We start from the raw sequence: 26912 nt of genomic DNA, 5'->3' as shown, positions 1-26912 counted from the left end.
CAGCTGGATCCTGTCCTGCTGGCCCGACAGGGTGTGTGAGATCTGTAAGTCTCTGCCTCGCCATCCAGGCGTTTCCCCTCTCTGTGTGCACATGATGGGGCCTCCTGGAGGGTGCGTCTTTATTTCCGAGACTCTTCCTCCTTTGCCGGACCCCTCCCCTCTCTGTGCGCTCTGTACAAGGCTGGGGCGTGTCATCTGCAATCCTCGTCTCTCAGCCCCGCCAGGCCCCGAAGGGGTCTCAGGCCTCCGCCACGGACACTGTGGGCGTTCCTGCCGCCCTGATCAAGGTCCTCTCTGGGCCTCCCACCTTCCCCCCGGTATTGCGGCCCCCTGTGTGGTTGAATTATCTCCCACACCAGGGCGCGAGCCCCCCGGGGGAGGATCCCACAGCACACAGTTCCTCTTTGAATCCCCCCGGCGTGAGCCGGCTTGGTGCCCTCAGGCCGTCAGCTCTCCGGCAGGATCAAGCAGGCCCGGGCCACCCCGGTCACCCCTCTCCCAACCAGAAATCAGTCTGGGGTTTTTCCGAACTGAAAGCCACAGAGATGGTATCTGCCTCCCGGAAGCAGGGAGTTTACCTGGAGCCGAAGCCCCAGGTGTGGTGGAGTGACAGTCTGGCCGGGATCCTCTTCCCTGCCCTCCCGACGCTGGCCGGGGGCTCCCCACGTCACCAGCCCCGCCAGAGATCCGTGGGTGGAGTGGGATTGGTGGCCGGTCCACACGCCCCGGGGGGCCCCACGCTGAGGCACACAAGTGGCACGGCTCAGTGAGGAGCCGCGCCAAGCAAAGATGGCTGGCTTGCCCGATCTGAGCCGGCCAGCTCCGCCCCCACTGGAGAAAATGGAGGCAGCGCTGATGAAGGCGCCTAGCCTGGTGTGGTAAGCGGGGGCCGGGTGGGCCTTTGCCCCCCAAGCAGGGCTGGGCTGGGTGTCACTCACAAAGCTCCCAGAGGTGGGCCGGTCCTGCGCCTTCCTCTCCGTCTCTGCGTCGCCGCTGCCATCTTTCCTGGCCTTTATTGCCTTGGGCTGCTTGGTCTCCCGGCGCGGTTAGGGCACTCTCAGGAATCTTCTTTTGCATCGGCCCTAAAACCTCGAGACTGTAGTTGCTTTTTTTCGTTGTAGATTAGTTGATCAGTGATTTATTTGTTTTTTGTTGCTCTTGGAAATGCAAATAGTACTCTGGCAGCACAGCGCACACTTCTCAGGCTAGCTCTGTCCTCTGGCACGCCCGCTCCAGACCTGTCGCCATCTTGCTCCCCCATATGTATATTTTTAGTTAAAAACAAGAAAAATAAAAACAAGCTACAACAGTACATAAATTAAATGATGCACAAATTAGTGGGTCAGAGGTAAATGTTCAAAAAAATCATCTGGGAAAATTGATATATGGAAATAATACTTGGAAATATCTGGAAAATATGGTATATGGGAAAAATTAAATTAGATCCCTAGAACATTAAGCAAAAATAAGTTTCAAATGGATTGAAAAACAGAATGGTAAAAAGCCAAACTGCAAAACATTTAGGAGAAAATTAGAGATTATTTAAAAAAAGGTTAAGTTACAGAATAAAAAACACAAATAATAAGGAAAACAATAAATCTGATGAAGTTAATGTATGAACTTTCTGTAAACAAAACTCCATAAACTAAGTGAAAAGACAGGCCACAGCATGCTAGAAGATATGGTAATGCATATAACCAGGAAAGCCTCGGTATCCCAAATACTTAATAAAAAGTTCTTTAAATTATTAATAATAAGATGAAAAACAAAGAGATATGGGCAAAAAACTTGAACAGTCATTTCACAGAAGAGTAAAAGAAATAACCAATAGATGTGAAAAGATACTTGATCTCACCAGTAAGTGGAAAAATACAAACTAAAGCCAGTCATCAGATGGTTAAAAATTAAAGTCTGATAGAGGTGCATGTTGTAGAGATTGTGAAACGAGAAACTATCATACACTGCTGGTGTGAGTTTAAGTCAATGTGATGATTTTGGGGAGCAAATTGGCAAAATCTAGTAAAACTGACATTGCCTCTTTCCTTGAACTTAGTAGTTTTTCTCTTACAAATCTACCTGGAGAAACTCAAAATGTGCACAAGAAGATGTGTATAACAGTGGCTATACCAACATAACTTGTAATAGGAAAAATCTGAAAAAAGGCTAAATGACCATTAACAGTTTAGTGAATAAATGTTTTATGACTATATCGTCATAAAAGGGAATACTATAACATGGTTAAAGTGAGCACATAGTGCCAAATATATCTGTAAATCTAAATGAGTTGTTGAATTTTCTCCAGCGAAGATATAAAAATGTTCCATAAGCACATAAAAAGGTGCACACATCACTAATTGTTAGGGAAATGCAAATTAAAACTACAATAACATACTACTTCATACCCATTAGGATGGCTGTTATCAAAAAACAAAAGTGTTGGTGAGGATGTGAAGAAATTGGAACCCTTGTGCAGTGCTGGTTGTAATGTAGGATTGTGCAGCCCTATGGCAAACAGTATGGCAGTTCATCAAAAATTAAACATAGAATGACCATATGATCCAATAATTCCATTTCTGAGTATATAACCAGGTGAACTGAAAGCAGGGATGTGAACAGATATTTGTACCCCCATGTTCTTAGAAGTATTATTCAAAATTGCGAGAAGAAAGAAGCGACCCAAGTGTCTATCAATGTATGAATGGATAAGCAAAATGTGGTACATACATACAATGGAATATTTTTCAGCTGTAAAAAGGAAGGCCATTCTAACACATGCCACAGCGTGAATGAACCTTGTTAACCTTGAAGACATTGTGCTAAGGGATATAAGTCAGCCACAAAAGGACAAATAATATGTGATGCCATTCATATGAGGTATTAGAGTAGTTGAATTTATAGAGACAGAAAGTAGGGTGATGGTTGCCAGGGGCTGAGGGGAGGGAAGTATGGGGAGTTATTACTTAATGTGCACAGAGTTTCAGTTTTGGAAGATGAACAAAGTTCTGGAGGTGGACAGTGGTGATGATTGCACAACAATGTGAATGTACTTAATGACAGTTAACTGCATACTTAAAAATGGTTAAAATGGATAAAAAAAAAAAAAGAAAAAAAAAAACCCTTAATAGGTTGAAGAAAATAAGCAAGTTGCAGAATGATCCATATGGTATGATACCATTTATACGAGTATTAGTATAAAGTTTTACAACTTACAAAAAAAACCCTATGCATATGTCATAAATACAGAAATATTCAAAAGCAAATATGGGATAGTGGTTGCTTCAAAAGAAGGAACTAATAAGGAAACTTAAATTGGGGAGGGAGTACATAGGAATTTCAATCATATCTGCAAAGTTTCCTTTCTTTAAAAAATCTATAATAAACATGATAACATATTGGTTTTGACAAATCTGGGTAGCAGTACATAGGTGTTTGTAATGCCATTCTCTAGACTGTTCTATGAGCTGAAAAAAAAATCTTACTTTTCTCCCAAAAGAGGGCAGCGTATAGAGTTAGAAGAAATCTCCAAAAAGCCCAATTTTTAGTTAATGCTTGTGTTTATTCTCAGCTCCTTTTCCTGACTCCCTTCTTAGTGAAACCTTAGATGTTTTTTTTCTTTGAGCATTTTTTTTTTATAGTTCTCATCTTTAAAATCTGCTTTCCTTTCCTTTTTCTGCCTACTCGTGTTGGAGGCTGGTCCAAGTTATTAATCCTTTTGTGCTAGGTAGAGACAGATTGGTCAGTGTCTTTTCTGGACTTCAGATATCCCCAAATGACCTCAAAGGTTGTTCCTCTTTGGAGATTTTCATGATAAAGGGGTTTCTGGAAGTCCTCTTTTATCTCACTCTCTTTTCTGTTTAATTTCTTTGAAGGATATTTGGTTTTCTGTAAGTCTGTTGCTGGAATAATATAATCAATGTACAATTTCTAAATCAGTGGCCATGATGTGAGGTGTAGTTTTGTGTGTGTTGGGGCTAGGTGCAATGAAATCTGTCTGCCCTAACTCGTTAGCTGACTCTAACATTTCCATCTCTTTATTTTTCAAAGCCTGTGCCCTTTACAGGTTACCCTCCCCCCAGATAGGAATACTATTTCAGAATACTATCGTTATACTTATACAATTTCAAACATTCATAAACCTAAATTATGAAAGAGCAAAGGTCATCAAATGAAACTTTGCAAGTTTCTTAAATTGCCACAGGTCTAATTCTTCATTCAATCAACTTCACTGGATTCTTATAATGACTACTTTAAGTTATGCAGATGAAAGCACTTTGGAAGTTTTATACTACTACACACATATTATGCACATTTCTTAAATTAACTGTAACATGTAAAATTTGAAGACTATTAATCTTCATGCATAGGCCTCTATAATGGTATTTCCTAAAATGTGATCTTCAGATCAGTGACACTCTGGTATGTTAACAGGTGTTATGTGAAAAGTGTTAGAACAAAACATTGGGGAAGCACTGGGTTAAATAAAGTTATGTTAGGTTTTTGTACCTTTGTACCCTCTCTTTTGAAGGTATTTATTAGACAAATATACTTTGTAAACTAAAGAGAGAGATTATACAAATTAAGGAGTACCTTTTTGGGGGGATGTTTGTGTTCTGTGGAATATCCTTTGGGAAATACAACTCAAGGCATATTTTACTGTTCTCAATTTTCCAGCTTCATTTTCTAAAGTATGATTTTGGTTTTTGTAATCCCTTTGATCTTCATTAGTAAGAGTATTGAATTAAAACCAAGTTTATTTTATTATTAGTGTTAAAGACATAATTACTTAAACAGGAAAATAAGTAATTCATTACAACTTTAACTTTACAACTAACTGTACTTTTGATTATTTTTTTGTTTCATAAAAGCTTCTGTGTTACCTAAAAAAATTAGTTTCAAAATATCTTAACATCCATGTGCTTTTATTACATACCAAGGTCTGCCTTTAGATGTGCCATGTCTAAGAAGATGAAATCTAAAACACTGTCCTGAGAATGTCCCTAGACACTGAATGCTGAAGTATTTGAAATCTCAAAATCTATATTGGGTGTATATGTAAATTTTGAGGTTATACTCAAGCTATATACATTTCTCTTAACCATTTTTCTTTCCATAGTCTTTATATAGCTCATGAATTATTTATGTATTTTGTTTTTTATCTATGTTTTTGGCAATTGAAATCATTCCCCTCTACATAAAATAAAAGCTACTCTTTTGAAATATTAAATCATTAAAGTGATTTAAATATTTTATTTCGATGGCTCTATTTTCAGGCATTCTTTCAGTGAATATTATATATACTATTTACTTTTATATGTATGCATGTAATATTTGATTTATTATTTGACTTTCTAATAGGTGTGCCCTATATTGACATTGATGAGCTTTATTATAAGAACTTTGATATATTTAACAAAGAAAAGTCATTGAAATTATCCTCCAATATAAAGTACACCTAATTTCATCCCTTTTATTTCCTTTATTTTCATACACTTAAATTTATTTATGGGAATTTTAGGTGGGAGTTTTTTTTATCTAAGGAATAATGCTAATTGAATAATGATACTAAATTGTAGGTCATACAAAATTAATGAAGGAAAATTATTTTGCTTCCTGATTTCAAGTATTATATTTTAATTTGGCCAGTGATTATTTTATATTAACTATCTTAATTTGTTCTTTAATTTCATATTTTGCTCTTCTGTTTTCTTTTTTCTAGCTTGTGATGAATGGAAAATACTGCCGAAACCAAATCTTCATAGAGATGTCAACAGATTTGGACACTCTGCAGTAGTCATTAATGGGTAAAAGAAGCACATTTTCAATTTTTAGAGGGTCAAGGATGTCAGTCATAAAGATATCAGTCTTGCTATCCAAATATTCTGTTATTTTTTTGAAAATTATCATTGCTACTTAATAGCATTGAATTTTATATATTCCTACTCTACTTTGGAATACATTTTGGTTTATTAACCATGTACTTTATTCTTTTTTGCATAAATTTAAGGGGTAGGGGAGTAGTCAAAGCAAAGGTGTTGAGATGAAACTTCAGATAGCTTTTTAAGTCATTCTGCCTTTTTTCCTTTTTCCAGAGATCGGATAAGGAATGATTCTTCCTTTAAAAAGATCAAACTGAAATGATAGAGAGGCTAGCCCCATATTTCTATCAAGAACAAGAAAAATGAGAAGAATTAGATTCTCATTTTGGTTCTGTCATTAACTAAATGTGTGATTTTTGGCAAGTTTCTTAACCTCTCTGGAATTTAATACCCTTATATTCATTAGAAAATTGGACTGGATGATCATTAAGTTACCCTCCTCTAAATTAATATGATTTTTCTTTTTCTGTAGTAAAAATTTGGTGATTTCAGATTCAAGTTACAGTAAACAATACGCTATCTCATTCATGAGCTTAAAATTTGTAATTCAGAATGATCTTTTTATAAGCTCATTTTATTAACATCTTAGCCTAATTATGTAAAAACTCTTTTACCACAAAATGACTTAACCACATGAAACTGTGTAATTGATATCAATTGGCTTTCAGAATAGTAATAAATGAAATTCAGTGTGAAACATAAATCCTCTAGGCTTCTCTCTTGAAAACTGTGTTTGGATGACTTTTATTTTGCTTTTTAAAATAATAACTTTAAAATAATGATTTTCTGACCTTTATATGTTATAATACATTATATTATAATTAACATTATATTTAGTATATTATAATTAACAATATTCTTAGAAATAAAAGTTATGCTGTTTTGAGGGCACATCAAACTTCTTTGACAACACGTTAGTATTAATTTAGGATTGTCTAAGCTTTTCTTTCTAAATTGAAATTTTGAAAAATCTATCTGATTATTTTACTCTTGGTCTTCATGTTTTAAAGAGTAAAACATGATAAGAAGAATTCTTTATCTAATTATTAAAGTCTATGTATGTATTCAAAAATTATGATTCTATTATATAGCAATTCTAAAGTATATCTTATTATAGAAGTATAGTTATTATTTATTTACTAAAAAATTGTTGCCTCCTTGTTAAACAGTACTTCTTTTCCTTATCAAAGGAATGTTGTATGTAATCCTTCTTTCTTTCTTGCATTAGCAATAAATAGACGTTTTGATGACTTAATGTTTTCTTTTTTTTGGTGGCTGGCCAGCATGGGGATCTGTATCTGTGACCTTGGTGTTACAAGGCTGTGCTCTAACCAACTGAGCTAATTGGCCAGCCCCAATGTTTTCTTAATACAATAAGGTTTATAGAATATTTTACATTTTATCTGGAAAGTCTTCAGGAAATTTTTTTATAGCTCATCTGGTGTTTCCACATCATATTGTATGTTAGAAGTACGATTTTAAAGAACAGTGTTGACAGGATATTTTAAAAAATGTAAAATGTATATTTAAATCTACATTTATTTCTAAAACTAATTCATTAGGCAGAGACTTTTAATAGTTTCTTTAAGATTATTGTTTTGTTTTTAATAGGTCCATGTATATATTTGGGGGATTTTCTAGTGTACTCCTTAATGATATCCTTGTATACAAGCCTCCAAATTGCAAGGCTTTCAGAGATGAAGAACTTTGTAAAAATGCTGGTCCAGGGATAAAATGTGTTTGGAATAAAAATCACTGTGAATCTTGGGAATCTGGGAATACTAATAATATCCTTAGAGCAAAGTGCCCTCCTAAAACAGGTAAGGATTTTTTTCTTTTCCCCCTTTTTGGCAGCAGAACATTTCTATTTGGCTAGAAGTAGTAATATATTCTATTTATAAGAATTACCTTAGTAACTTTCAGAAATGAAAAAAATCATAATTCTCTATTTAGGAATTCTAATGTTTGCACTTAATAGTGATTAATAATTTAATATCTTTATTAGCCATTTTTATTTTTGAAATCTTTATAGATATTTTACGAGGGAAATTCAGAAAGTTCATGGAAAGATTTGTATCATCTTTTGATTCTATTTATCCATGAATTTTTTGAAATACTCTTGTGTGTGTGTGTATATATATATATATATATATATATATATATATGAATTGGTTTGTAATATGAGTTAAAAATGCTTTCAGGTATACTACTTGTAGGAAATACTGTGTGGACAAAGAAGTAAAATGAAGTAATTTATGTGCATTTGGTGTTTTTTCTTCCCAAATTATTGCCTAGCCACACCATAAAATTTAAAAAAAATTCTAGAATTTCATGACTAATTTTCTAATTTTATGTTCTTTATTAAATGTTAAATAAATAAACCAGACTTACAAAAAATTACCATTCAATATGTATGTATCTATGTGTATATGTATTTATTTATGAATATGATTTAGATAAAAATTATTCAGTTTACTTTAAATGTATGGGAATTTTTATACATTTTTGATGCTGTAATTAACAAATGTATTTTCAAGTTTTGCTAATCTATATTAACTCAGATGTCTTTAAATATCTTTATAAAGAGTGACAATGAGCATTTGTTATAATATTTTCTTTTGGATGGATAGTAGTACATTTTGTACAGTAAAATACTTAGAAGTCCTTTTCCCTCCCTCCAAAATGTATACCTTTAACACGGCTGTAGTGTAGGATACTGGTGGATTGAATAATTAAGATGTGGGTAGAAGGTATCTAAAATCCCGTGAACACAGACTACAGAGTTGACTTTATATTGGAGAACTTACTTTGATATGGAAGGTCTTTTCGGTTTAAAAAATCTTAGTGATTCTTAAGTAGGTGTTATAAATGTGTGAATTAAGAAGTGTAACATTTTCTTTTTCATGGTGATATATTCTGTGTACCATTTATATTATAGCTGCTTCTGATGACAGATGTTACAGATACGCAGATTGTGCCAGCTGTACTGCCAATACAAATGGGTGCCAATGGTGTGATGACAAGAAATGCATTTCAGCACACAGTAACTGCAGTATGGTTAGTATTTATGAGTAAATGGTGATTTAGTTTACATCGATGCTCTATAATCATTAGCTTACCAATAAATAGCACTTTACCAAAAAAAGAACTTTATACATTAAGACTTTTAGAAAGTACGTACAGAATCATTCACTTCTTTGTGCATTGTAAAGTCAGACTGTAGTTTGTTGCTCAAATTTGCCAGTCTAGATTCCATTTTGGATCTAGTAACTTTTACTTCTTTTCATGGATAAGACTGGGAAAATGTTTTTAAAACTGACTTTAAAAAAAACCTGTAACTGTAAATGTTGTCTTCTGTGCTGATAGAAATTGGATTATATTGGTAGATATTGAGAAACCATTTCCATGGGAATCCTGTCAGATGTGCATTAACAGTGGTGTTGGTCTAGTGTTTTATTTATACACTAGTGTCACAACTGTGGGACTGCTACTGGCATCTAGTAGATAAAGGCCGGGGGTGATGCTAAACATCCTACAATGTGTAGAACAGGCCTGCCACAGTAATTACATGGCTCAAAGTGTGAATAGAACTCTACGTGAGATGAAGGGCTATTGAAAAACTTATAAAATTAATATTTATGGCAGATGAAAATGGATTAAGAGTAGCAAAAATTAAGCTTTTCAGTGATTGCATTAAAACATCCCATGTTTGTTAGAAGATGTCAGTAAATTGAAAGGAAAATTTTAAAAAGTAGTATTTAGAAGGATTAAAGATTCTTTCATTAGGATATAGCTTAAATAAAACTAAATAGTATGCATACAGATTTCAACAAAACATCCATTATTTTTCTTTTTTACAATTTTTATTGAAATGTATTGATTACACATATTTATAGGTGAACAGTTATATTTCAATGCATATGTACAATGTGCGATGATCAAATCAGGATAATTAGCATATTCATCATTGCAAAACTTTATCATTTCTTTGTGATGTGAACATTTGATCTTTTCTCTTTTAATATTTTGATAACATGCAGTAAATTATTGTTAGTTATAGATATCTGGCTCAACTGTATACCAGTAGAACTTATTTTTTCTATCTAGCTGTAATTTTGTGTCCATTAATCAGCTGCTTACTCTCCCTCCTCCCTGCTTTTTTCCTGATTTGACGTCTAGTAACCACAGTTTTACTCTCTCCTAGAAGTTCAGCCTATTATTATTATTCTTTATTTATTTTAGCTCCCATGTATGAGTGAGAACATGTGGTATTTCTCTTTCTGTGTCTGGCTTATTTCACTTAACATACTTTTTTCTAAGTTTATCCATGCTGCTACAAATGGTAGAGTTGCATCTTTTTATGGCTGAATAGTATTCCATTGTATATACATTTTTATTAATCAACAAAAGCATCCACTTTTTTTCAAGATAGCAGGCAAAGGTAAAAGTTAAATAAAAGGGAGTTTGAAACTAAGTAAAAAGTTTTGATTGTTTCATCTAAAAATTTTCCCCAGTAACCAATAATATGTCAAAATATTTAAGTTTTATGAGTCTATCCTAAAATAATACTTAGAACTTTAAATGGAGGAAAATTTGCAGTTATTGACTTCTTAGATTGAACCCTTTTGCTTTCATACATATTCTGTTGGTATGTACTTTTCAATAATATAAGTTGCCTTAATAACAAGATATACTTTAATTTTATTTGAATTTTAACATTAATATGATGTGACTATGCTTTGAAAGTTTAAATTACATTTTTAAAAATAAGGCCTGGGAATAAGGGGCTCGTATCAGGATTCTTCAGAGAAACAGAACCAATAGGAGATATATATGTTTATATATGTATGCACACACACACATGCACACACACACACTTGGGTACTTCAAAAAGTTTGTGGAGGGCCGGCCCAGTGGCGCACTGCTATAGTGCACTGCTTGGGAGCGTGGTGGCGCTCCCACCGAGGGTTCGGATCCCACATACAGACCGGTTCCCGCTCACTGGCTGAGCGAGGTGTGGGAGCAACACCGAGGGTTGCGATCCCGTTGCCGGTCCCGGTCCGGTAAGGGCGCGACACTGAGGGTTGCGATCCGTTGCCGGACATGAAAAAAGACAAAAAGGAAAAAAAAAAAAGTTTGTGGAAAAATAGTATTATATGATAATACAAGTATTTCCATGAACTTCTCGAAGTCCACTCATGCAATTGTTCCTAGGTATCCAAGGGAAATTGGTTCCAGGACCCCCTGAGGATACCAAAATTCATGGATGTTCGAGTCCCTTACATAAAATGGTATAGTATTTGTATATAACCTATACACATCCTCCCGTATACTTTAAATAATTTCTAGATATTTTATAATACCTAATACAGTGTAAATACTATGTAAATAGTTGTTATACCATATTGTTTAATACGGGAATAATGACAAGGAAGAAAGTCTGTATATGTTCACTGCAGATGCAATCATCCTTTTTTTTCTTTTCCCCCCAAATATTTTGATCTGCTGTTGGTTGAATCCATGGATGCGGAACCCACGAATATGGAGGGCCAACTGTATATAGAATGATATTTATTATAAGAATTGGCTCATGTGGTTATAAAGGCTGAAAAGTTCCATGACCTGCCGCCTGAGAATTGAAGACCAAGGAAAGCTAGTTGTGTAATTCTACTCTATGTACAAAGGTCTGAGAACCAGGAGTGCAGATGGTGTAAGTCCCAGTCTAAGGGAAGGAAGAAACTGATGTCTCATTTCAATCAGTCAGGCAGAGAGAGGAAATTCTTCATTCCTCTACCTCTTATTCTTTTAGGCCCTGAATAGGGCCCACATTGGGGAGGGCATTCTGCTTTACTCAGTTTAAAGTAAATTGCTAATTAGCATGCAAATGCTAATCTCATTTGGAAACATCTTCACAGACACATACAGAAATAATGCCCAAATATCTGGGCATCCCATGTTCTGGTCAAGTTGACACATAAAATTAACCATCACAAGTCCACCCCTTGTCAACTTGGCACCCATATGCATTTCCATAAACTGTGCTTAATCTTTAAATGAAGATAATATCAAGGTCCACCTAACATGATACAACTATACTGTGTACAACTGAAAATGCACTAACCCCTTCCTTGGAAAAGGAGGTAATGCCCTTGACTGATGTTTATTGCTCTCCTTGATATCCCATAACTTAAATACTATAATGTAAAATTAACCATACTTAAATTCTGATATAAAGTCAATGCATCTTATGTTATACAATAAGGGAATTAGAGAGGAAGGAAAACAAAGATACTTAATACACACATACAGACACACACAAAGATATTCTTAGCAAAATGAGCAGGAAATACTCCTGACAATTATAGTCCTTATTTCTGTAACTGGTCACGTGGTCGAACCTGTTATTTATAACTGCCTTCTTCCTCTAACCAGTCTATATTCCGTTTGCCTTCAGCAAACACCTTACCTGCTTGTGATTCTTTATCTGGCAGGGTCACTTAAACCTTCATTCTTGAAAAGTCTGGGGCATTAGTAGTTCTGCCTGGATTGGGTTGTTGTAGTTTTCCATAGATCTTAATCACAGTGCACATAATACCAAGAGATGCTCTAAGGGATCTCCTGTATTCCAGGCATACTCTTTCTTATGCCCATTGTGGAGTAGTAGTCCAGTTTCCCTGCAACAGTCCAGGTCAATCACCCTAGCCAGCATAGTAACTCTCTTCTTTGCCTATTGATTTGGAGGCATAAGGGGCCCAAAGTGGCTGAATGGTAATCTTAACTTCCAGTTCAATGGAATTATTGTTGTTTCCTAGTAGAAATATTCCTCCCTCTGAAACTAAGACATCTAGGCCAGCAAAGCACGAGGTCACAGGAATAGGAAGAAAAATTTCACTAATAGGTCACTGGGGGTAATAGTGAATAGTGTCACTCCCATTTCCACCCCCAGATTTGTGTATCCATAAATCTTGGCTATAAGAGAAACAGCATCATATCTTGGATGTTAATTCAGAGCATATACAGCCTTCTGGAGAGCTTTGCTCTATTCCTGCAAGTTATTGCCACCTAGATGGCACTGTAACTGAATCTTCAAAAGACCTTTCCATTGTTCTGTCAAACTAGCTGCTTCAGGATTGTAGGGAACATAATAAAATCAGTGAATTGCAATAGCATGGGCCCATCATCAAACTTCATTTTTTGACCTGCCATGGCAGAGGATAAGGCATTCTGTAAATCCTCTGATGATAGTTTTGGCAGAAACATTGCAATGCAGGGAAGGCAAATCTGCATCCAGAATAAATGTCTATTCCAGTAAGAGCAAAATGCTGCCCCTTCCATAGTGGAAGCTTTTCAATGTAATCAATAAGTCCCCACGTAGTTGACTGATCACTCAGGGGAATGGTGCCGTATCAGGGGCTTGGTATTGGTCTCTGCTATTTCCCAATTGGACACTCAGCACTGGCTGTAACCAGACTGGCCTTGGTGAGTGGAAGTTCATTTTACTGAGCCTGTGCATAGTCTCCATTCCTGCCATCATGGCCATTTTGTCTATGAGCCCATTGGGTGATGAAAGGGGTGGTCATGAATAGGTACATAATTGCACATCTGGCCATTTTTCCTTCCAAGCAAAATGAACAACCAGGTATACTGCTTGAAGTTCTGCCCACCGGGAGGATTTCCCTTTACCATTGTTCTTCAGGGACGTCCCAGAAAGTGGCAGTAGTGCTTCAGCTGTCTGCTTTTGGGTGGTGCCTGCATATTGTGCAGAACTATCTGTAAATCAGGCCTGAGACTTCTTTTCCTCTGCAAGTGATTGTAGGGTACTGCCTGCGAAGCCATAGGTGCAAATTGGGAGAGGAGTGGGAACCATGGGCATTTGAGCTACTTCATGTAACTTGTGCCTTCAGGGCCTGCTTGGGCCTGATTACGTATATACCACTTCCCTTTGATAATGGAGTGCTACTGTGCACACCTAAGTTTATGGTTCTGTGGGTCAGATAACACCCAGTTCCTAGTGAGCAGCTCAGGTAGCGTGGTAATTTGGTGGTCCACATTTAAGTGTTTGGTCTCTACTAAGGCCCAGTAGCAGGCTAAGAGCTGTTTCTCCAAAGGAGAATGGTTATTTGTGGACGATGGCAGTGTTTTGCTGCAATATCCAAAGAGCCTGCACTGCAATTTGACTATAGGAGCCTGCCAAAAGCACCACACAGCATCCCTGTCTGCCACTGATATATTAAACACCATTGGATCTGCTGGATCATGTGACCTAAGTGGCAGAGCAGCTTGCACAGCAGCCCGGACCTGTTGCAGAGCCTTCTCTTATCTGGACACCACTTGAAACTAGTAGCTTTTGGGGTCACCCAATAAATGGGCCAAAGTAACACACCAAATGAGGAATATATTGTGCCTCCCTTACCCCCGCAAGTCCAAAGAGACCTGTTAGGTGGTGTGCCTCTTTTCTGGTTGTAGGTAGGGCCACAGGTAGCAATTTACTCTTCACCTTAGAAGGTATATCTTGACATGCCTCACACTACTAGACCTCTAGAAATTTCACCGAGGTGCAAGGCCCCTGAATTTTAGTTGAATTTGTTTCCCACCCTCTGACACACAAATGTCTTGCTATTAAGTCTAGAGTAGTTGCTCCTTATGCTCATTAGAATCAATCAACAGGTTAGACTTCTTTTCACTGGACCCAGAACTTTTCTGTTTATACAGATCAATTAGAAATTCAGTGGATTCTATATAATTCACTTCTAGAAGTACAATAATCAACTAGCCAATGCCATTGGTATAAGCAGGTCAGACTATTCTGATCACTGCTTTGACCCTGCTGACCATCATGGTAAACATGCCTACCTTGCCATTGATAGTTGAGTGCTGCCACCCGGCCCCTGCAACCCTGGGATCCAATTATTTCCATTGCATTTATGTTTCTCAATTCATTGGTTGCAGTTCTCACTGTAAGGCCTGGCATACAGAGAGGAGCAAATATGGAGCTCTTTAAGGATGCCAGGGCTCCCCTCAAAAATTTATTTCTCACAGTATTGGTGAAAGGTATGTTTTCTGGACCCTCCCAGTGTGGGTAAGTAGGTCTTAAATGACAAATCCACTCTAACATTGTAATCTCCCTAAGCATTTAAATCCCTTCTTCCGTATTAAACCAAGGCAGGTCTGACATTTCCAGTTCACTGACTGAGGGCCATCTTTTGGTTCATGTTTCAGCCAATTAAGCAAACAAACTCTTAGAGCTCTTTCTGATTCCCCAAGCTGTAACATTAAATGGAGAATTTCTGTTTAGTGAGCCCATATCGATAAATTTGGCCTGATCCAACTTTATGTTCTTTCTATACCCATAGTATCCATTCACATACATGTCTCCTGGGTTTCTCTCTGTATAAATTAGAAAACTGAAGTAGTTCTTTTGGAGTGTAATGCATCACCACAGGAGTCATACTTTGTACCTTACCAATAGGGGCCTGCTGGGACTTCAGTCTATTTATAGGTCTAGAAGCAAAGAGGGGTCGTGAGGGTGGGTTCTGAGGAGAATCATCATTGTCCTTCATGGCAGCTGCCTCAGGGAAGGCTGTAACAGTTTTTTCAAGTAATGCAGACTTAATCCCCTCAAAGGGAGGTGCAAAGGCCAATGCTATTGGTGGTAGGGTGGGTGCTACCCCTGGAGGAAGGAAGGCCACTTCTGGGGGTGGCAAGGCCACTTCCACCAGTGGTGGGGAGACCTCTTCCACTGGCAAAGACAACTCATCAGAATTTAGGGACTCAGTGTTACCAGCTCTGTCAGGGTCTTCTCACACATATCCATCCCAGCTAACAGGATTCCATCTTTCCCAATCAATGCCTTTACTTTAGCAGTGAATTATACTGGTAACTTGAATCCTTGAATTCATTTTTTTCACCACTTTGTCATAGTGACATTAGAAGGAACCAGCCAACCTCATATTGGTTAGTTTTGCAAAAATGTTTGAAAGTATTGTACCATATACACACTCACCCCACTTTTTATAAGTGGTTGATTAAGAGTATTTTATGAAGATATTTTACGTATCTATTATTAGTTAATGCTATGGACTATCAGTGCTCTCTCCTGGAAATACAGTCATTAGCATCTTTAAATGTAATCAGGTTAACTGAGTCAGTTTCAGAAATTCTGTTCCTCTAGGACCATTCCTGATAACCAAAATCTACATGAGTCAGTTCTACAGAGAAATAGAACCAATAGGAGATACATCTATCTATCTATCTACCTATCTATCTATCTATCTATCTGTCTGTCTGTCTGTCTGTCTGTCTATCTATCTATCTATCTATCTATCTATCTATCTATCTATCTATCTATCTATCTAACTATCTATCTATCTATCTAATCATCTATCTAGAATGAAATTTACTGTATGGAATTGGCTCACACAATTGTAGAAGCTGTGAAGTCCCATGATCTGTTGTCAGTAAACTGGAAACCCAGGAAAACTGATGGTGTAAATTTCAGTCTGAGTCTGAAGGCCTGAGAACCAGGGGCAGTGATGGTATTAGTTCTAGTTCAAGGGTAGAAGACTGGTGTTTCAGCTCCGCAACAAGGAAGGTAGGGAAAATTTTTTCCTTCTTCACAGTTTTGTTCTATTCAGGCCCTCAAGGGATTGAATAATGTTCACCCATATTGGGGAGGTCATTCTGCTGTACTAAATCTACCAATTCAAATGCTAATCTCATCCAGAAACATCCCCACAGACACACCTAGAAATAATGTTTAGCCAAATATCTGGTGTGTCCTGGTCAAATTGACACACATAAAATTAAACATCACAGTATAAAATGGATAACATTATTACTTAAAAATTGCAAGCAGATTTTCTTTTAACCTTTGTTGTATAATCCTGAGTTAATTTGCATTTTGACATTGTCTTCATCCGTTCAGGCTGCTATAAAAAAATACTGTAAACTGGGTGACTTATAAACAACAGAAGTTTATTTCTCACAGTTCTGGAGGCTAGTAAATCCAAGATCTAGGCAATGGCAGATTTGGTGTTTGGTGAGGGCTTGCTTTCTGATTCATAGGATTTGTCTTTTCACTGCCTCCTTACATGGTAGATGAGGAGCTCTGGTCTCTTCAGATCCTTCACTAATCCCACATATGAGACCTTACTTATGATCAAATTACCTTCCAAAAATTGCACTTCCTAATACCATCACATTGGGGATTAGGTTTCAACTCATGAATTTTTGGGGACACAAACATTCAGTCCATTGCCGACATTTACAAATGTGAAAATACACATATCTAGGTGAAAATACACATATCCAGGTAAAAATATGCATATCTTAAAAACTGCATTGTGTAAATTGCTATGAAGTATTCATTTTATAAAGTGGCTTTTTGCTTTATATTTTATTTTTGATGATGATGTGTTAACAAGGAAAGCATTGGGTGAGGTAGTGTAAGTGAGAATATGGTACTTACTTGTAATTTAGAATTTGATGTGATGTTTCTTCTAGACATTTTTATCAGAATGTCTGGTAAAACCAAATGCTAATGAATACAGAAATCTCTATGGGATTTTAGTCTAACTGATGTAAATTGATATCCTATTTCATTATTTAGCCATATTTACTGCAAGTTACATATTTTGTGCCATAATTGGTTAAATAACCTGCTAGATTCTCAGGGTTTTTCATTTTAAATTTATGTCTAAATATATGAGAGTGAAGACAGTAGAGTAATGTTTACTTTTCATATTCTGTTTACTAGCATGCATCTGGTTTAGTAGGTCAGAAATGCCAGCTTTGTTCCAGAATAAGTCAGCTTTCTTCCATCATTGAATAACTTGGTCCTGTGTGTGACTGAAATATAATTTTATCTATAGGGATTGTTCAGTATCAACAAATGACTATGTGTTTCTTAATGAAGAGAAGAAGAGTTATTAGGATGGGGGATGGGCACTGTAATGTTATCGTTGTTGTTCTAAAAACCAACATTAAGCTGTTATTCTTTCTCTTATTCCATTGTGTTTAGCTATTCTCTTTCATTTTTATAGGTTGTTTTATGTTTCCAATAATTCAAGTAAATTTATTTTTTTTAAGTTAGCTGGGAAGTTTGGAACTATCCTCTAATGATCATATAGAATAATGCTAAAATTTATATGCTACATGAGAACAAAAAGCTCTGAATCAGAAAAAATGATAAAAAAGTTTATATGTTTCTGATGAAAATGTGGTGGTTGAATATGAGTCACAAAGTAATTTGACATTTGCAAAAATGTATCTTCTGTGATTTTTTAGGATGAATAGAGATAAACATAATATCTGGGTACTTTTTGCCTGGTACATTATAGTAAATGTAATTTGTAGTAAAGAAGTTAACATACTTGGAATGGCGTTGATTGCAATGTATTTTATGAAGGACAGTCTAGTAGTTTATAAGTAAATACTCATATTTGGTGGATGACACTCAAAGTATCTAAGAGGATAAAAATTGCTTTAACAAATTTTATATGTGGGATAGTTATAACTTAATTTTAATTTTTAGGCTTATTGACTAAAAATAAATATTTAGCTCCCTTACATGAGAAGGTCTGAGGTAAGCATTTATAACTGTAAACAAACAAAAAAGATTATGGTGGGGCTCAGGATGCAGCATGAAGTTCTTTGCAGTTTTTCCTCATAGTGTCATAGGAAGAGGTGAGCCAAAAACTTTAGTATCTGATTTTCATGAGGTAGGTTTTATTATAGATAATGATTATATCATGTGGAGTACCTGGCCCTGAGTGTTATATAAGGAGCTACCCCCAGAAGTTCCTGTATTGCCTTTTGTTTCTTTCTTGACTTTTAACCTTTAACCTCTCAGTGCCAGAATTGGTTGAAATAGAATTACGTTATATAATAAGATTGATAACAAATGTAATCTTTGCTGGTTGTTTTTACCCTCAATTAAGAAAATGTGATGAGTACATACAGGAGAAGCATCAATTAACCAAAACCATTATCTAGTGTTTGTGGAAGTAAAATTAGTTTGAATTATTGTGAAAATAATTTACCTTTTCAAATTGTACTGGATTTTGATAAAGCATGTCTTTAAGTTTTACAATTGATCATTTATTCTTCATTCCCAAGGGTTTACATGATAGTTTTATTAAGACTAAAATCATTTCATTAAAGAAAGTGACTTTGTACGTTGACTTTATTTATTGAATTGGAAGCCTGTTTTCAGACTCACTAAAAAAAAGTTTTCATTAGATGGTTTCTACTTCAAATTGTGTAAATTGAACTTTTTTTTTCTTTTTTTTTTTTTGGTAAGCCCTCATTTCAACTCCAAGAACAATATTTTAATTTGTTAAAAGAAAAACTTCAGACAAAATTAATTTGGAAGAATTTATTTGAGGAAAGAAGGATTCATGAATTGGGCAGCACCATAAACCAGCAGAGGTTCAGAGAGCTCCTCCCAGCTATGTGGGAGTATTTATAGACAGAAAAAAGAAATGACATACAGAGGCAACTTGATTGGTTACAGCTCGACATTTGCCTTATTTGGGTATGGTGTGATGAGACATTTATCTTTTTTAGACATGGTATGATCAGTTAGCAGCCTGTGATTGGCTGAATCTCTGCTGCTGTGATTGGCTGAAACTCAGCTATCTGGTATAAGAATATACTCTTAAGTTAGGTGGCAGTTCACTATGTACAGAGGAAGCTGTAGTCCAAATTTAATTTAATTCAATAAACTAATAAATAAGAGAGATTCTGATTCACTGTGGGATTTGGAAAGACGCTGAATTTTAAGAATCATTGTGGTATAAAAGTGAAATATAACTTGCTTTATCTTTTATTTTCTAGTCTGTCAAAAACTACACCAAATGTCATGTGAGAAATGAGCAGATTTGTAATAAACTCACCAGCTGTAAAAGCTGTTCACTAAATTTGAATTGCCAGTGGGATCAGCGACAACAAGAATGCCAGGCTTTACCAGGTAAATACTTCAAAATTCGGGAATGAGTTTCATAGTATACGGATGAATACAATTATAGTAAAGTGTGTTTAGTAAGAACATTACATTTTCTAAATTTAAAGCAATAGCAAATACCAAGCTATAATATTAGAGTAATAATAGCATTGTTTCTACATGAAAAATTTTATAATTATATATTTATTCCCAATTCTTTTCAGATGTTCATGGTTTCTTGTGTTTGCAATACTATTGGCTTGATAACTTTGCATTTTAAAAAATTAGATATTGGGGCCGGCCTGTGGCTCACTCGAGAGAGTGCAGTGCTGATAACACCAAGGCCACGGGTTTGGATCCCATATAGGGATGGCTGGTTAGTTCACTGAGTAAGCGTGGTGCTGACAACACCAAGTCAAGGGTTAAGATCCCCTTACCGGTCATCTTTTTTTTTTTTTTAAAAAAGGAAAATAAATAAATAAATAAATAATTAGATATTAAAAACATAGAATATTATAAGCACTCAGGCTTAACATCCAGATCTAGCAAATACTAACATTTTGTCATATTTGATTTATTTTTAAAAAACCCTTTATTTTAAAAATTAATGAATATATTCTACTGACTGCTTTTTAATTACAAATTTTAACATTTATAATAAATATTGTCTGTTTTTATGAGCATCTACTTTGTACAAACCAGACCAAAGCTCATTTTAAAAAGTAATTTCATGTTTCACAGTTGACATTCTTAGTAGACCCCAAGTACTCCTTCTTTAAATAAAAAAGATAAAATTAGGAAATCAAAAAGCAATACAGGTATTTAACCAGCTTCATCTTCTTGTTATATAGATAAACTGAGAAACATGCTGGTTAAGTGACTTGCTCAAAACTGCACGGCTGTAAATGTCAGAGTCTTAACTATTAACTGAGTATTTTATTTCTGTTCAGTTATTTGCCTCCTCTCTCTATCCCATGGGTATTCCCCCCATAGAAAAATTTCTGAACCTGTGTTTTCTAAATAGTATTGGAAAATTCCATCACAGAATTTATGTCTGAAAGAGAATCTTTCTTACATGTTCATGTAATAAAGTCGAAATTATTCTGCCTTTATAAATACCATTGAGGTTTGTGAATGTTTATTCAGATTTTGAATTTTGTTTATATACTGACATCAAAAGCTTTTAAATAGTGAAAAAGTATTTAAAAAGCTTTTAAATATTTTAAATATGTGCTTGTATGTTCACTTTGTGAAAATTAGGGAATATTAATACAGTAGGCAGGATTTAAGAAGCAGCAGTGAGGTGACTCTAAGAACTTGAAAGTAGTATTGATCTCTGAGTCAACTATAAAATAAACATGTAGATCATTAAAATATTTACAAAGTCTCCTTAAAAAGAAAAATAAATTATTGAACAAAATAAGGTTCGATTGAAGGAATGCATACATTTAAAGGAAGACTGCTTCAATAAGAAGAGAATTTGGTGGCCAATGGAAGTTTGGAAAAATGACAGTGAAATTATCTTTGGTAGTACCCATCTACTCAGTCCCCAGGAAGAAAACTTTGCTTTAGTATAAGGGCTCCTCTTGACCAGGTTATTATTTTGGGCATACTAACTCCCTTTTCTGCATTCATACTCACTAAGCAGCCAACTGGGTGTAAATAGTTTGGTTTTCATTCATATTTTTTCAAGGAAGTGAATGTTCTAAATAGAGAACCCAGCCTGTAGACCAGTTACAGCATTCCATGAATACTGGTGAATTGCAATTTTTTGGCACCAATCTCATGTGAACTTGGCAACATGAATTTATCTCACTAAATTCATTAAGAAATGAACTGCTTTCCTTTTAACCTCACAGCTGAGTTGATGCCCAATACTTATGAAAGCCTTAAATGTCAAAATATTTGGTTCAATGGTATAGTTTAGTTTAGCCTCAAAGGCCCATGCATTTGTTTTTATTTGTATGATTTATCAATCAGCTATTTTTGGTCTCATTGAAGAAAAAAATGAAACAGGCAAAAATAATCTGAATCCTTCCTTGTTTCAGTAAAGTGAGAAAAAAACCAGAACTTTTGTACCATAAGGAAAAGTGATTTGATACTTTGGATCCCAGAATACTGGGAAGATTGAGGCCACATGGGCATACTAAACAATCTTATTAGATGATAATTACAGTTTTTTGAAGGATTACTATGTCCTAACCTCTGTGGATTATAATCCTTGGAACAGCAGCTATCAAAGAACAGGAGGCCCCAATACTAACAATGCTAAGATATTATTTGCATTTTTTACTCTCATTCTGTTAGGTGTTTACCATGGAGTTTACCAAAGGCCATGTGATGTGTGCTATCCCAGTAGATTGAATGTAGAAGCAGATAGGAGAATGCAGTTGTCTTTTATTAAGCCAGACATTAAAGAGAGTGGCAAAAATGTAAAGCAGTACCACACTACTTATTATTGTGACATTTTATTGTGAAAAGTTTCAAAAACAGAAAAAGATGGAAAGAATTGTAGCGAAGACACCCAATACCCACATTCTAGATTCCACAATTCATGTTTTGCTCTATCTATTTTATTCCTGATCACTCTGTCTATCCACCCTTTATTCATTTATTAATCCATCTTAATTTTTTGATGCCGGGGGCCTAATTTGAACTGTCAGCTGCTTCCTGTAGGAGAGGGAATTCGAAGATACATTTCCTTCGGGACTGTTTATATAGCATAATGGCACAAGACGTCTCAGCAGCTGGAAGAGTGTATTTGGAATGGGATTTTACATTATTTTAAATGAATAAATAAATATATTTTTAAGTTATTAGTTTTAATTTTAATATGGTCCAAATCAACAGATATAGCATGCATAAAGAAAAGTTCTGTGGAGCCCTCAATAATTTTTTAGTATTAAAAACCAAAAATTTTGAGAACTGTTGCTTTAGAACAATTCCATAAGGGTTGTACTAATGCATCTAGGCCTTTTCTATAGGGCAAGAGGTACTAATATGCTTAATGTGATATGGAAACTAAGATGTAGTTAAACTTTATAGATCAGTGTGTTAATGAAACCCTGCAGTGTTAATTAGTGCACATTACAGCATAACTTTATAATGTATTTATAAACCAGTGTTTTAGAAAATAGGCACTGCTAGGGCCGGCCCGGTGGCACACTGGATAAGTGCGCCGCTTGGGAAGCGTGGCGGCGCTCCCGCCCGAGGGTTCGGATCCCACATACAGACCGGTTCCCGCTCACTGGCTGAGCGAGGCGCGGGAGCAACGCCGAGGGTTGCGATCCCGTTGCCGGTCCCCGGTCCGGTACGGGGGCAACACTGAGGGTTGCGATCCGTTGCCAGACACGGAAAAAGACAAAAAAAAAAAAAAAAGAAAATAGGCACTGCTTAAAGTTTGGACTCTATGGATAAACTACTATTACTGAATAGTATGTTTCAACTTTACGAAGACCTCAATACTTATGTAAAACTAAACATTAGAAAGCAAAGATTAGAGCTTCTTTACTAAACATAGGTGAAATGAGACTTCTGTATTCTTATTGATAATTAAAGAATCAAGGACCTCGATTTATATAAAAACAATATATCTGGGTGATGGAAATTACATTTGAAGGTCAATTATCCTCACATAGGAATAATTTTGAAATTGCTTTTGTTATATGCTAGTTGTTTTTCTATTAAAGTGATGTTTTCTTATATAAATTGGACTTTGGGACATAAATATAGAAGTCATTTTACTTACTGAGATACCATATGCCAACACATTAAATTTTACATAGAAAAGCTAGCAAACAGTCAATTGGTTTTAACACGTCTGGAGCCATTGCTTTTCTTATATTTAAGAAATAAAGAAAAAATTAGAATCTTCTGTTCTCATTTTCCACCAAACTATTAGACAAATTTTACTTGGGATATTATGTGGAGATATTAAAAATGTTTTATTTAAAAAATAATTAAAACAAATACAGAAGTTATATTTAGATTTCTGAAATAATTGAAAGATACATAAACTTTTTGTTAATATAAAGAAAGATGTTATATATATGCATTTTTTGACTAGCGCATCTTTGTGGAGAAGGATGGAGTCATATTGGGGATGCTTGTCTTAGAATCAATGCCAGTAGAGAAAGCTATGACAATGCAAAACTTTATTGCTATAATCTCAGTGGAAATCTTGCTTCGTTAACAACCTCAAAAGAAGTAGAATTTGTTCTGGATGAAATACAGAAGTATACACAACAGGTAACACATATACTTGTTTATATTATGGAATTATGCTATGATAATACTACAATTTTTGGAAATGCTTTGTTCTTTTTGTTTTCTTCTTAATATTCTTACTAAATCTTGGAAGTAAAAGTCAAACTGATTTTGAAAGTGAACTGGCAGAGGACTTATTCTTTATGTGTTGTTTAGTAATAAAGTTTTATAAATTACTTATGTTTTGCATGGTAAACCACTGTATTACCTCACCAAAAAGTCATCTCATATGAATAAATATACTTAAAAACGTGTGTAATGTTCTCAAAGGTTTTAGTGAAAAGGGAGACAAACAATTACATTGAAGTGTGTTAATTGCAATGATAGATGCACACAGGGTGATGGCCAACATTAGAGGATGGACATCTAACCAGTCATGTGGACTTCAGGAGTTTTCTAGAGGGATGTCTTAGCTAAGTTTTGCAGGACATGGAGTTGGCCGGCAGATGACAATATTTGTAAATGCCAGAGAAACTCCTTTGTTATTTTCTCTTGTGTTGTTTGAAAGCTACCTGCTGGAGGTTAAGATTTATGTGGTGGCATGTGGGAGAGACCTATTGATTTTTATAGTATTTTCGAAAAACATGCCAGGATATATTTATAAAGTTTTATTTTATTTTATTTTTTTTGTCTTTTTCCGTGTCCGGCAACGGATCGCAACCCTCAGTGTTGCCCCCGCACCGGACCGGGGACCAGCAATGGGATCGCAACCCTCGGCGTTGCCCCCGCGCCTCGCTCAGCCAGTGAGCGGGAACCGGTCTGTATGTGGGATCCGAACCCTCGGGCGGGAGCGCCGCCACGCTTCCCAAGCAGCGCACTTATCCAGTGCGCCACCGGGCCGGCCCTAAAGTTTTATTTTTAAGTGTTTGGAACATGACATAAGTTAACATCTGTTTGTAATGTGACATCATGAGTTTCAGTTCTTTAACTGTAAAAAATGAGGGACAATTATTAATGAACATGTGAAAATCAGTTCTACTGAATACCCATCACTCTTGAGACCATATTTTTGGCAGATCCACATTCTCTGTGTTTTAGAAAGTACTAGTTTTTGGCCTTAGAGCTGTAGTGCTTTTTTCCTTATTCAAAACACGTTATTTTAGTTCTTACAAAATAACTTGACATGTACTATTTTAGAAGTTGCATATTTCAAGATTTCTTGTGTTAGTTGCTCATTTTTTCTTGCCTATTATTATAAATCATAGATTGGATTAAATTATTTTGAATTTGTGATGAACTTAGACTTGATAGTTTTTTGACTAGTAAATGAAGAATGTTTTGTTTTATCAGAAAGCTGAGCTTTAGCAAGATTTCAAAGCTGGAAACTTCTGCAAGGTGACATTCCATTAAGTATATCTTTATATAAAACAATTTATATCACAAGTCATTGCAGTTGTATAAACTTAAGATAACCCTTCTTTGGCAAATAAAGATTGATAAATCCATGTACTTTAAAGAGATATTTTGGGCCAAATAATCGTTTAACTTATTGGAAATGGCTGATGAAATGTTACAATGATTTATGGTGTGCTGAAGTAAATTTTCGTAATACAGTAATTTATCTTTCATTTTCAACTGGCTGTCCAGTCCATTTAGTGAGTAATAGTTACTTTAAATGTTTTATCAGCTGCTTTATTTTTCTGTTTCTCTCCTCTTCCTCTCAGGTTCTTATCATGATGAGTTAGAGTGTAATATTTCATTTTAAATGACTTGTCTTTACCATAGACAGTTCGGGAATATAGGCAGAATTTCTGTAATGTGAAACACAATTGTTAATCTGAAGTATCTATTTTGGATTGACTCCTGATCATCAAGAACTGTAAAAATATAACTTTTCTGTTATCAAAATATCTTTCAGAACAATGTGTGAAATAAGATCATAATGTAAAGCAGCATATATATCTTTGTAATTAGAAACTATTTATTACATACCATCTCTGTCTCAGGCATTGTGCTGGATGGTGGAAAACTAACCATCTTTGTTCTAATAAATTTTATTTAGCAAATTTTATTGATTACCTACTCTGTGTACGGTACTCTAATAGTTGATATGAAATATACTGTCATAATGAAAATTCATACAATATTTTAATTTTGTCCAAGAAACATTTGTTGAATGCTTCCTGTGTGGAACTCGCTGTAGTTATACACTACAAATTTCTAGGTGTATGGCCATCTTTTTAAGCTCTCTAGGACCATTTGTCCAACATAGTTAGAATGAATACTGGATATAAATATCTCATTTCTGTATTATTAAAGACTAAGAGAGTCAGAGTTTTCTCTATACTGGCAGTCCACAATGTAAAAAAAAAATGATTTGAGTGTTTTTTTTAAAATTTAATTTAATTTAATTTTACTTCTCAATATGCTTTGGCCACTTAACATGAAGGTGACCTATGATCTCAGCCTGATGGGACTGTACAAATGGGTTACCACCCAAGTCCATGTGCTTTGAGGTCAAGGATTCTCTTCCTTTTTCTTTGTGTTCTCCATATGAAATGCAGATGGGTAATCAATGCCAGATACATGTTGAAACAGATTCTCATGCTCTCATTGAATCCAGCTGCAAGACCAAACAGAATGTAATAGCAAGTAAATAATGTTACTGATTATTGCCCAGATCCATACTTTGGGTTTTTTTTTTTTGTTAAATTTTATTTTATTTTATTTTACTTCTCAAAATACATTGTACTTGATTTTCATGACCCTTTACCTGTTCCTCTCCACACTCCCCTGCCACATCGTATCTGTGCACTTGGCTTAAATAGTTCAAGGAATTTTTGTGGTTATTCTGTCTTCTTCCTCCCACTCTTTATTCGTTTGTGTGT

The 26912-nt window shown here is 35.4% G+C and overlaps 1 protein-coding gene across 1 annotated transcript in view; it reads left to right on the top strand.

Annotated features, from left to right (window-relative positions):
• Positions 1 to 26912, top strand: part of ATRNL1 (attractin-like 1) — a 293585-nt gene that overhangs the window by 130566 nt on the left and 136107 nt on the right. Inside the window, exons 10-14 of the mRNA XM_008578422.1 lie at positions 5717 to 5801; positions 7488 to 7696; positions 8815 to 8933; positions 19713 to 19845; positions 23885 to 24066. Of these exons, the coding sequence (XP_008576644.1) occupies positions 5717 to 5801; positions 7488 to 7696; positions 8815 to 8933; positions 19713 to 19845; positions 23885 to 24066 (728 nt within the window). The remainder of the gene's footprint in view (positions 1 to 5716; positions 5802 to 7487; positions 7697 to 8814; positions 8934 to 19712; positions 19846 to 23884; positions 24067 to 26912) is intronic.

The sequence above is a fragment of the Galeopterus variegatus genome, unplaced genomic scaffold (genome assembly GCF_000696425.1).
Source record: "Galeopterus variegatus unplaced genomic scaffold, G_variegatus-3.0.2 Scaffold1679, whole genome shotgun sequence".
NCBI classification, from domain to species: domain Eukaryota; kingdom Metazoa; phylum Chordata; class Mammalia; order Dermoptera; family Cynocephalidae; genus Galeopterus; species Galeopterus variegatus.
This window is presented reverse-complemented; position numbering and strand designations above follow the sequence as displayed.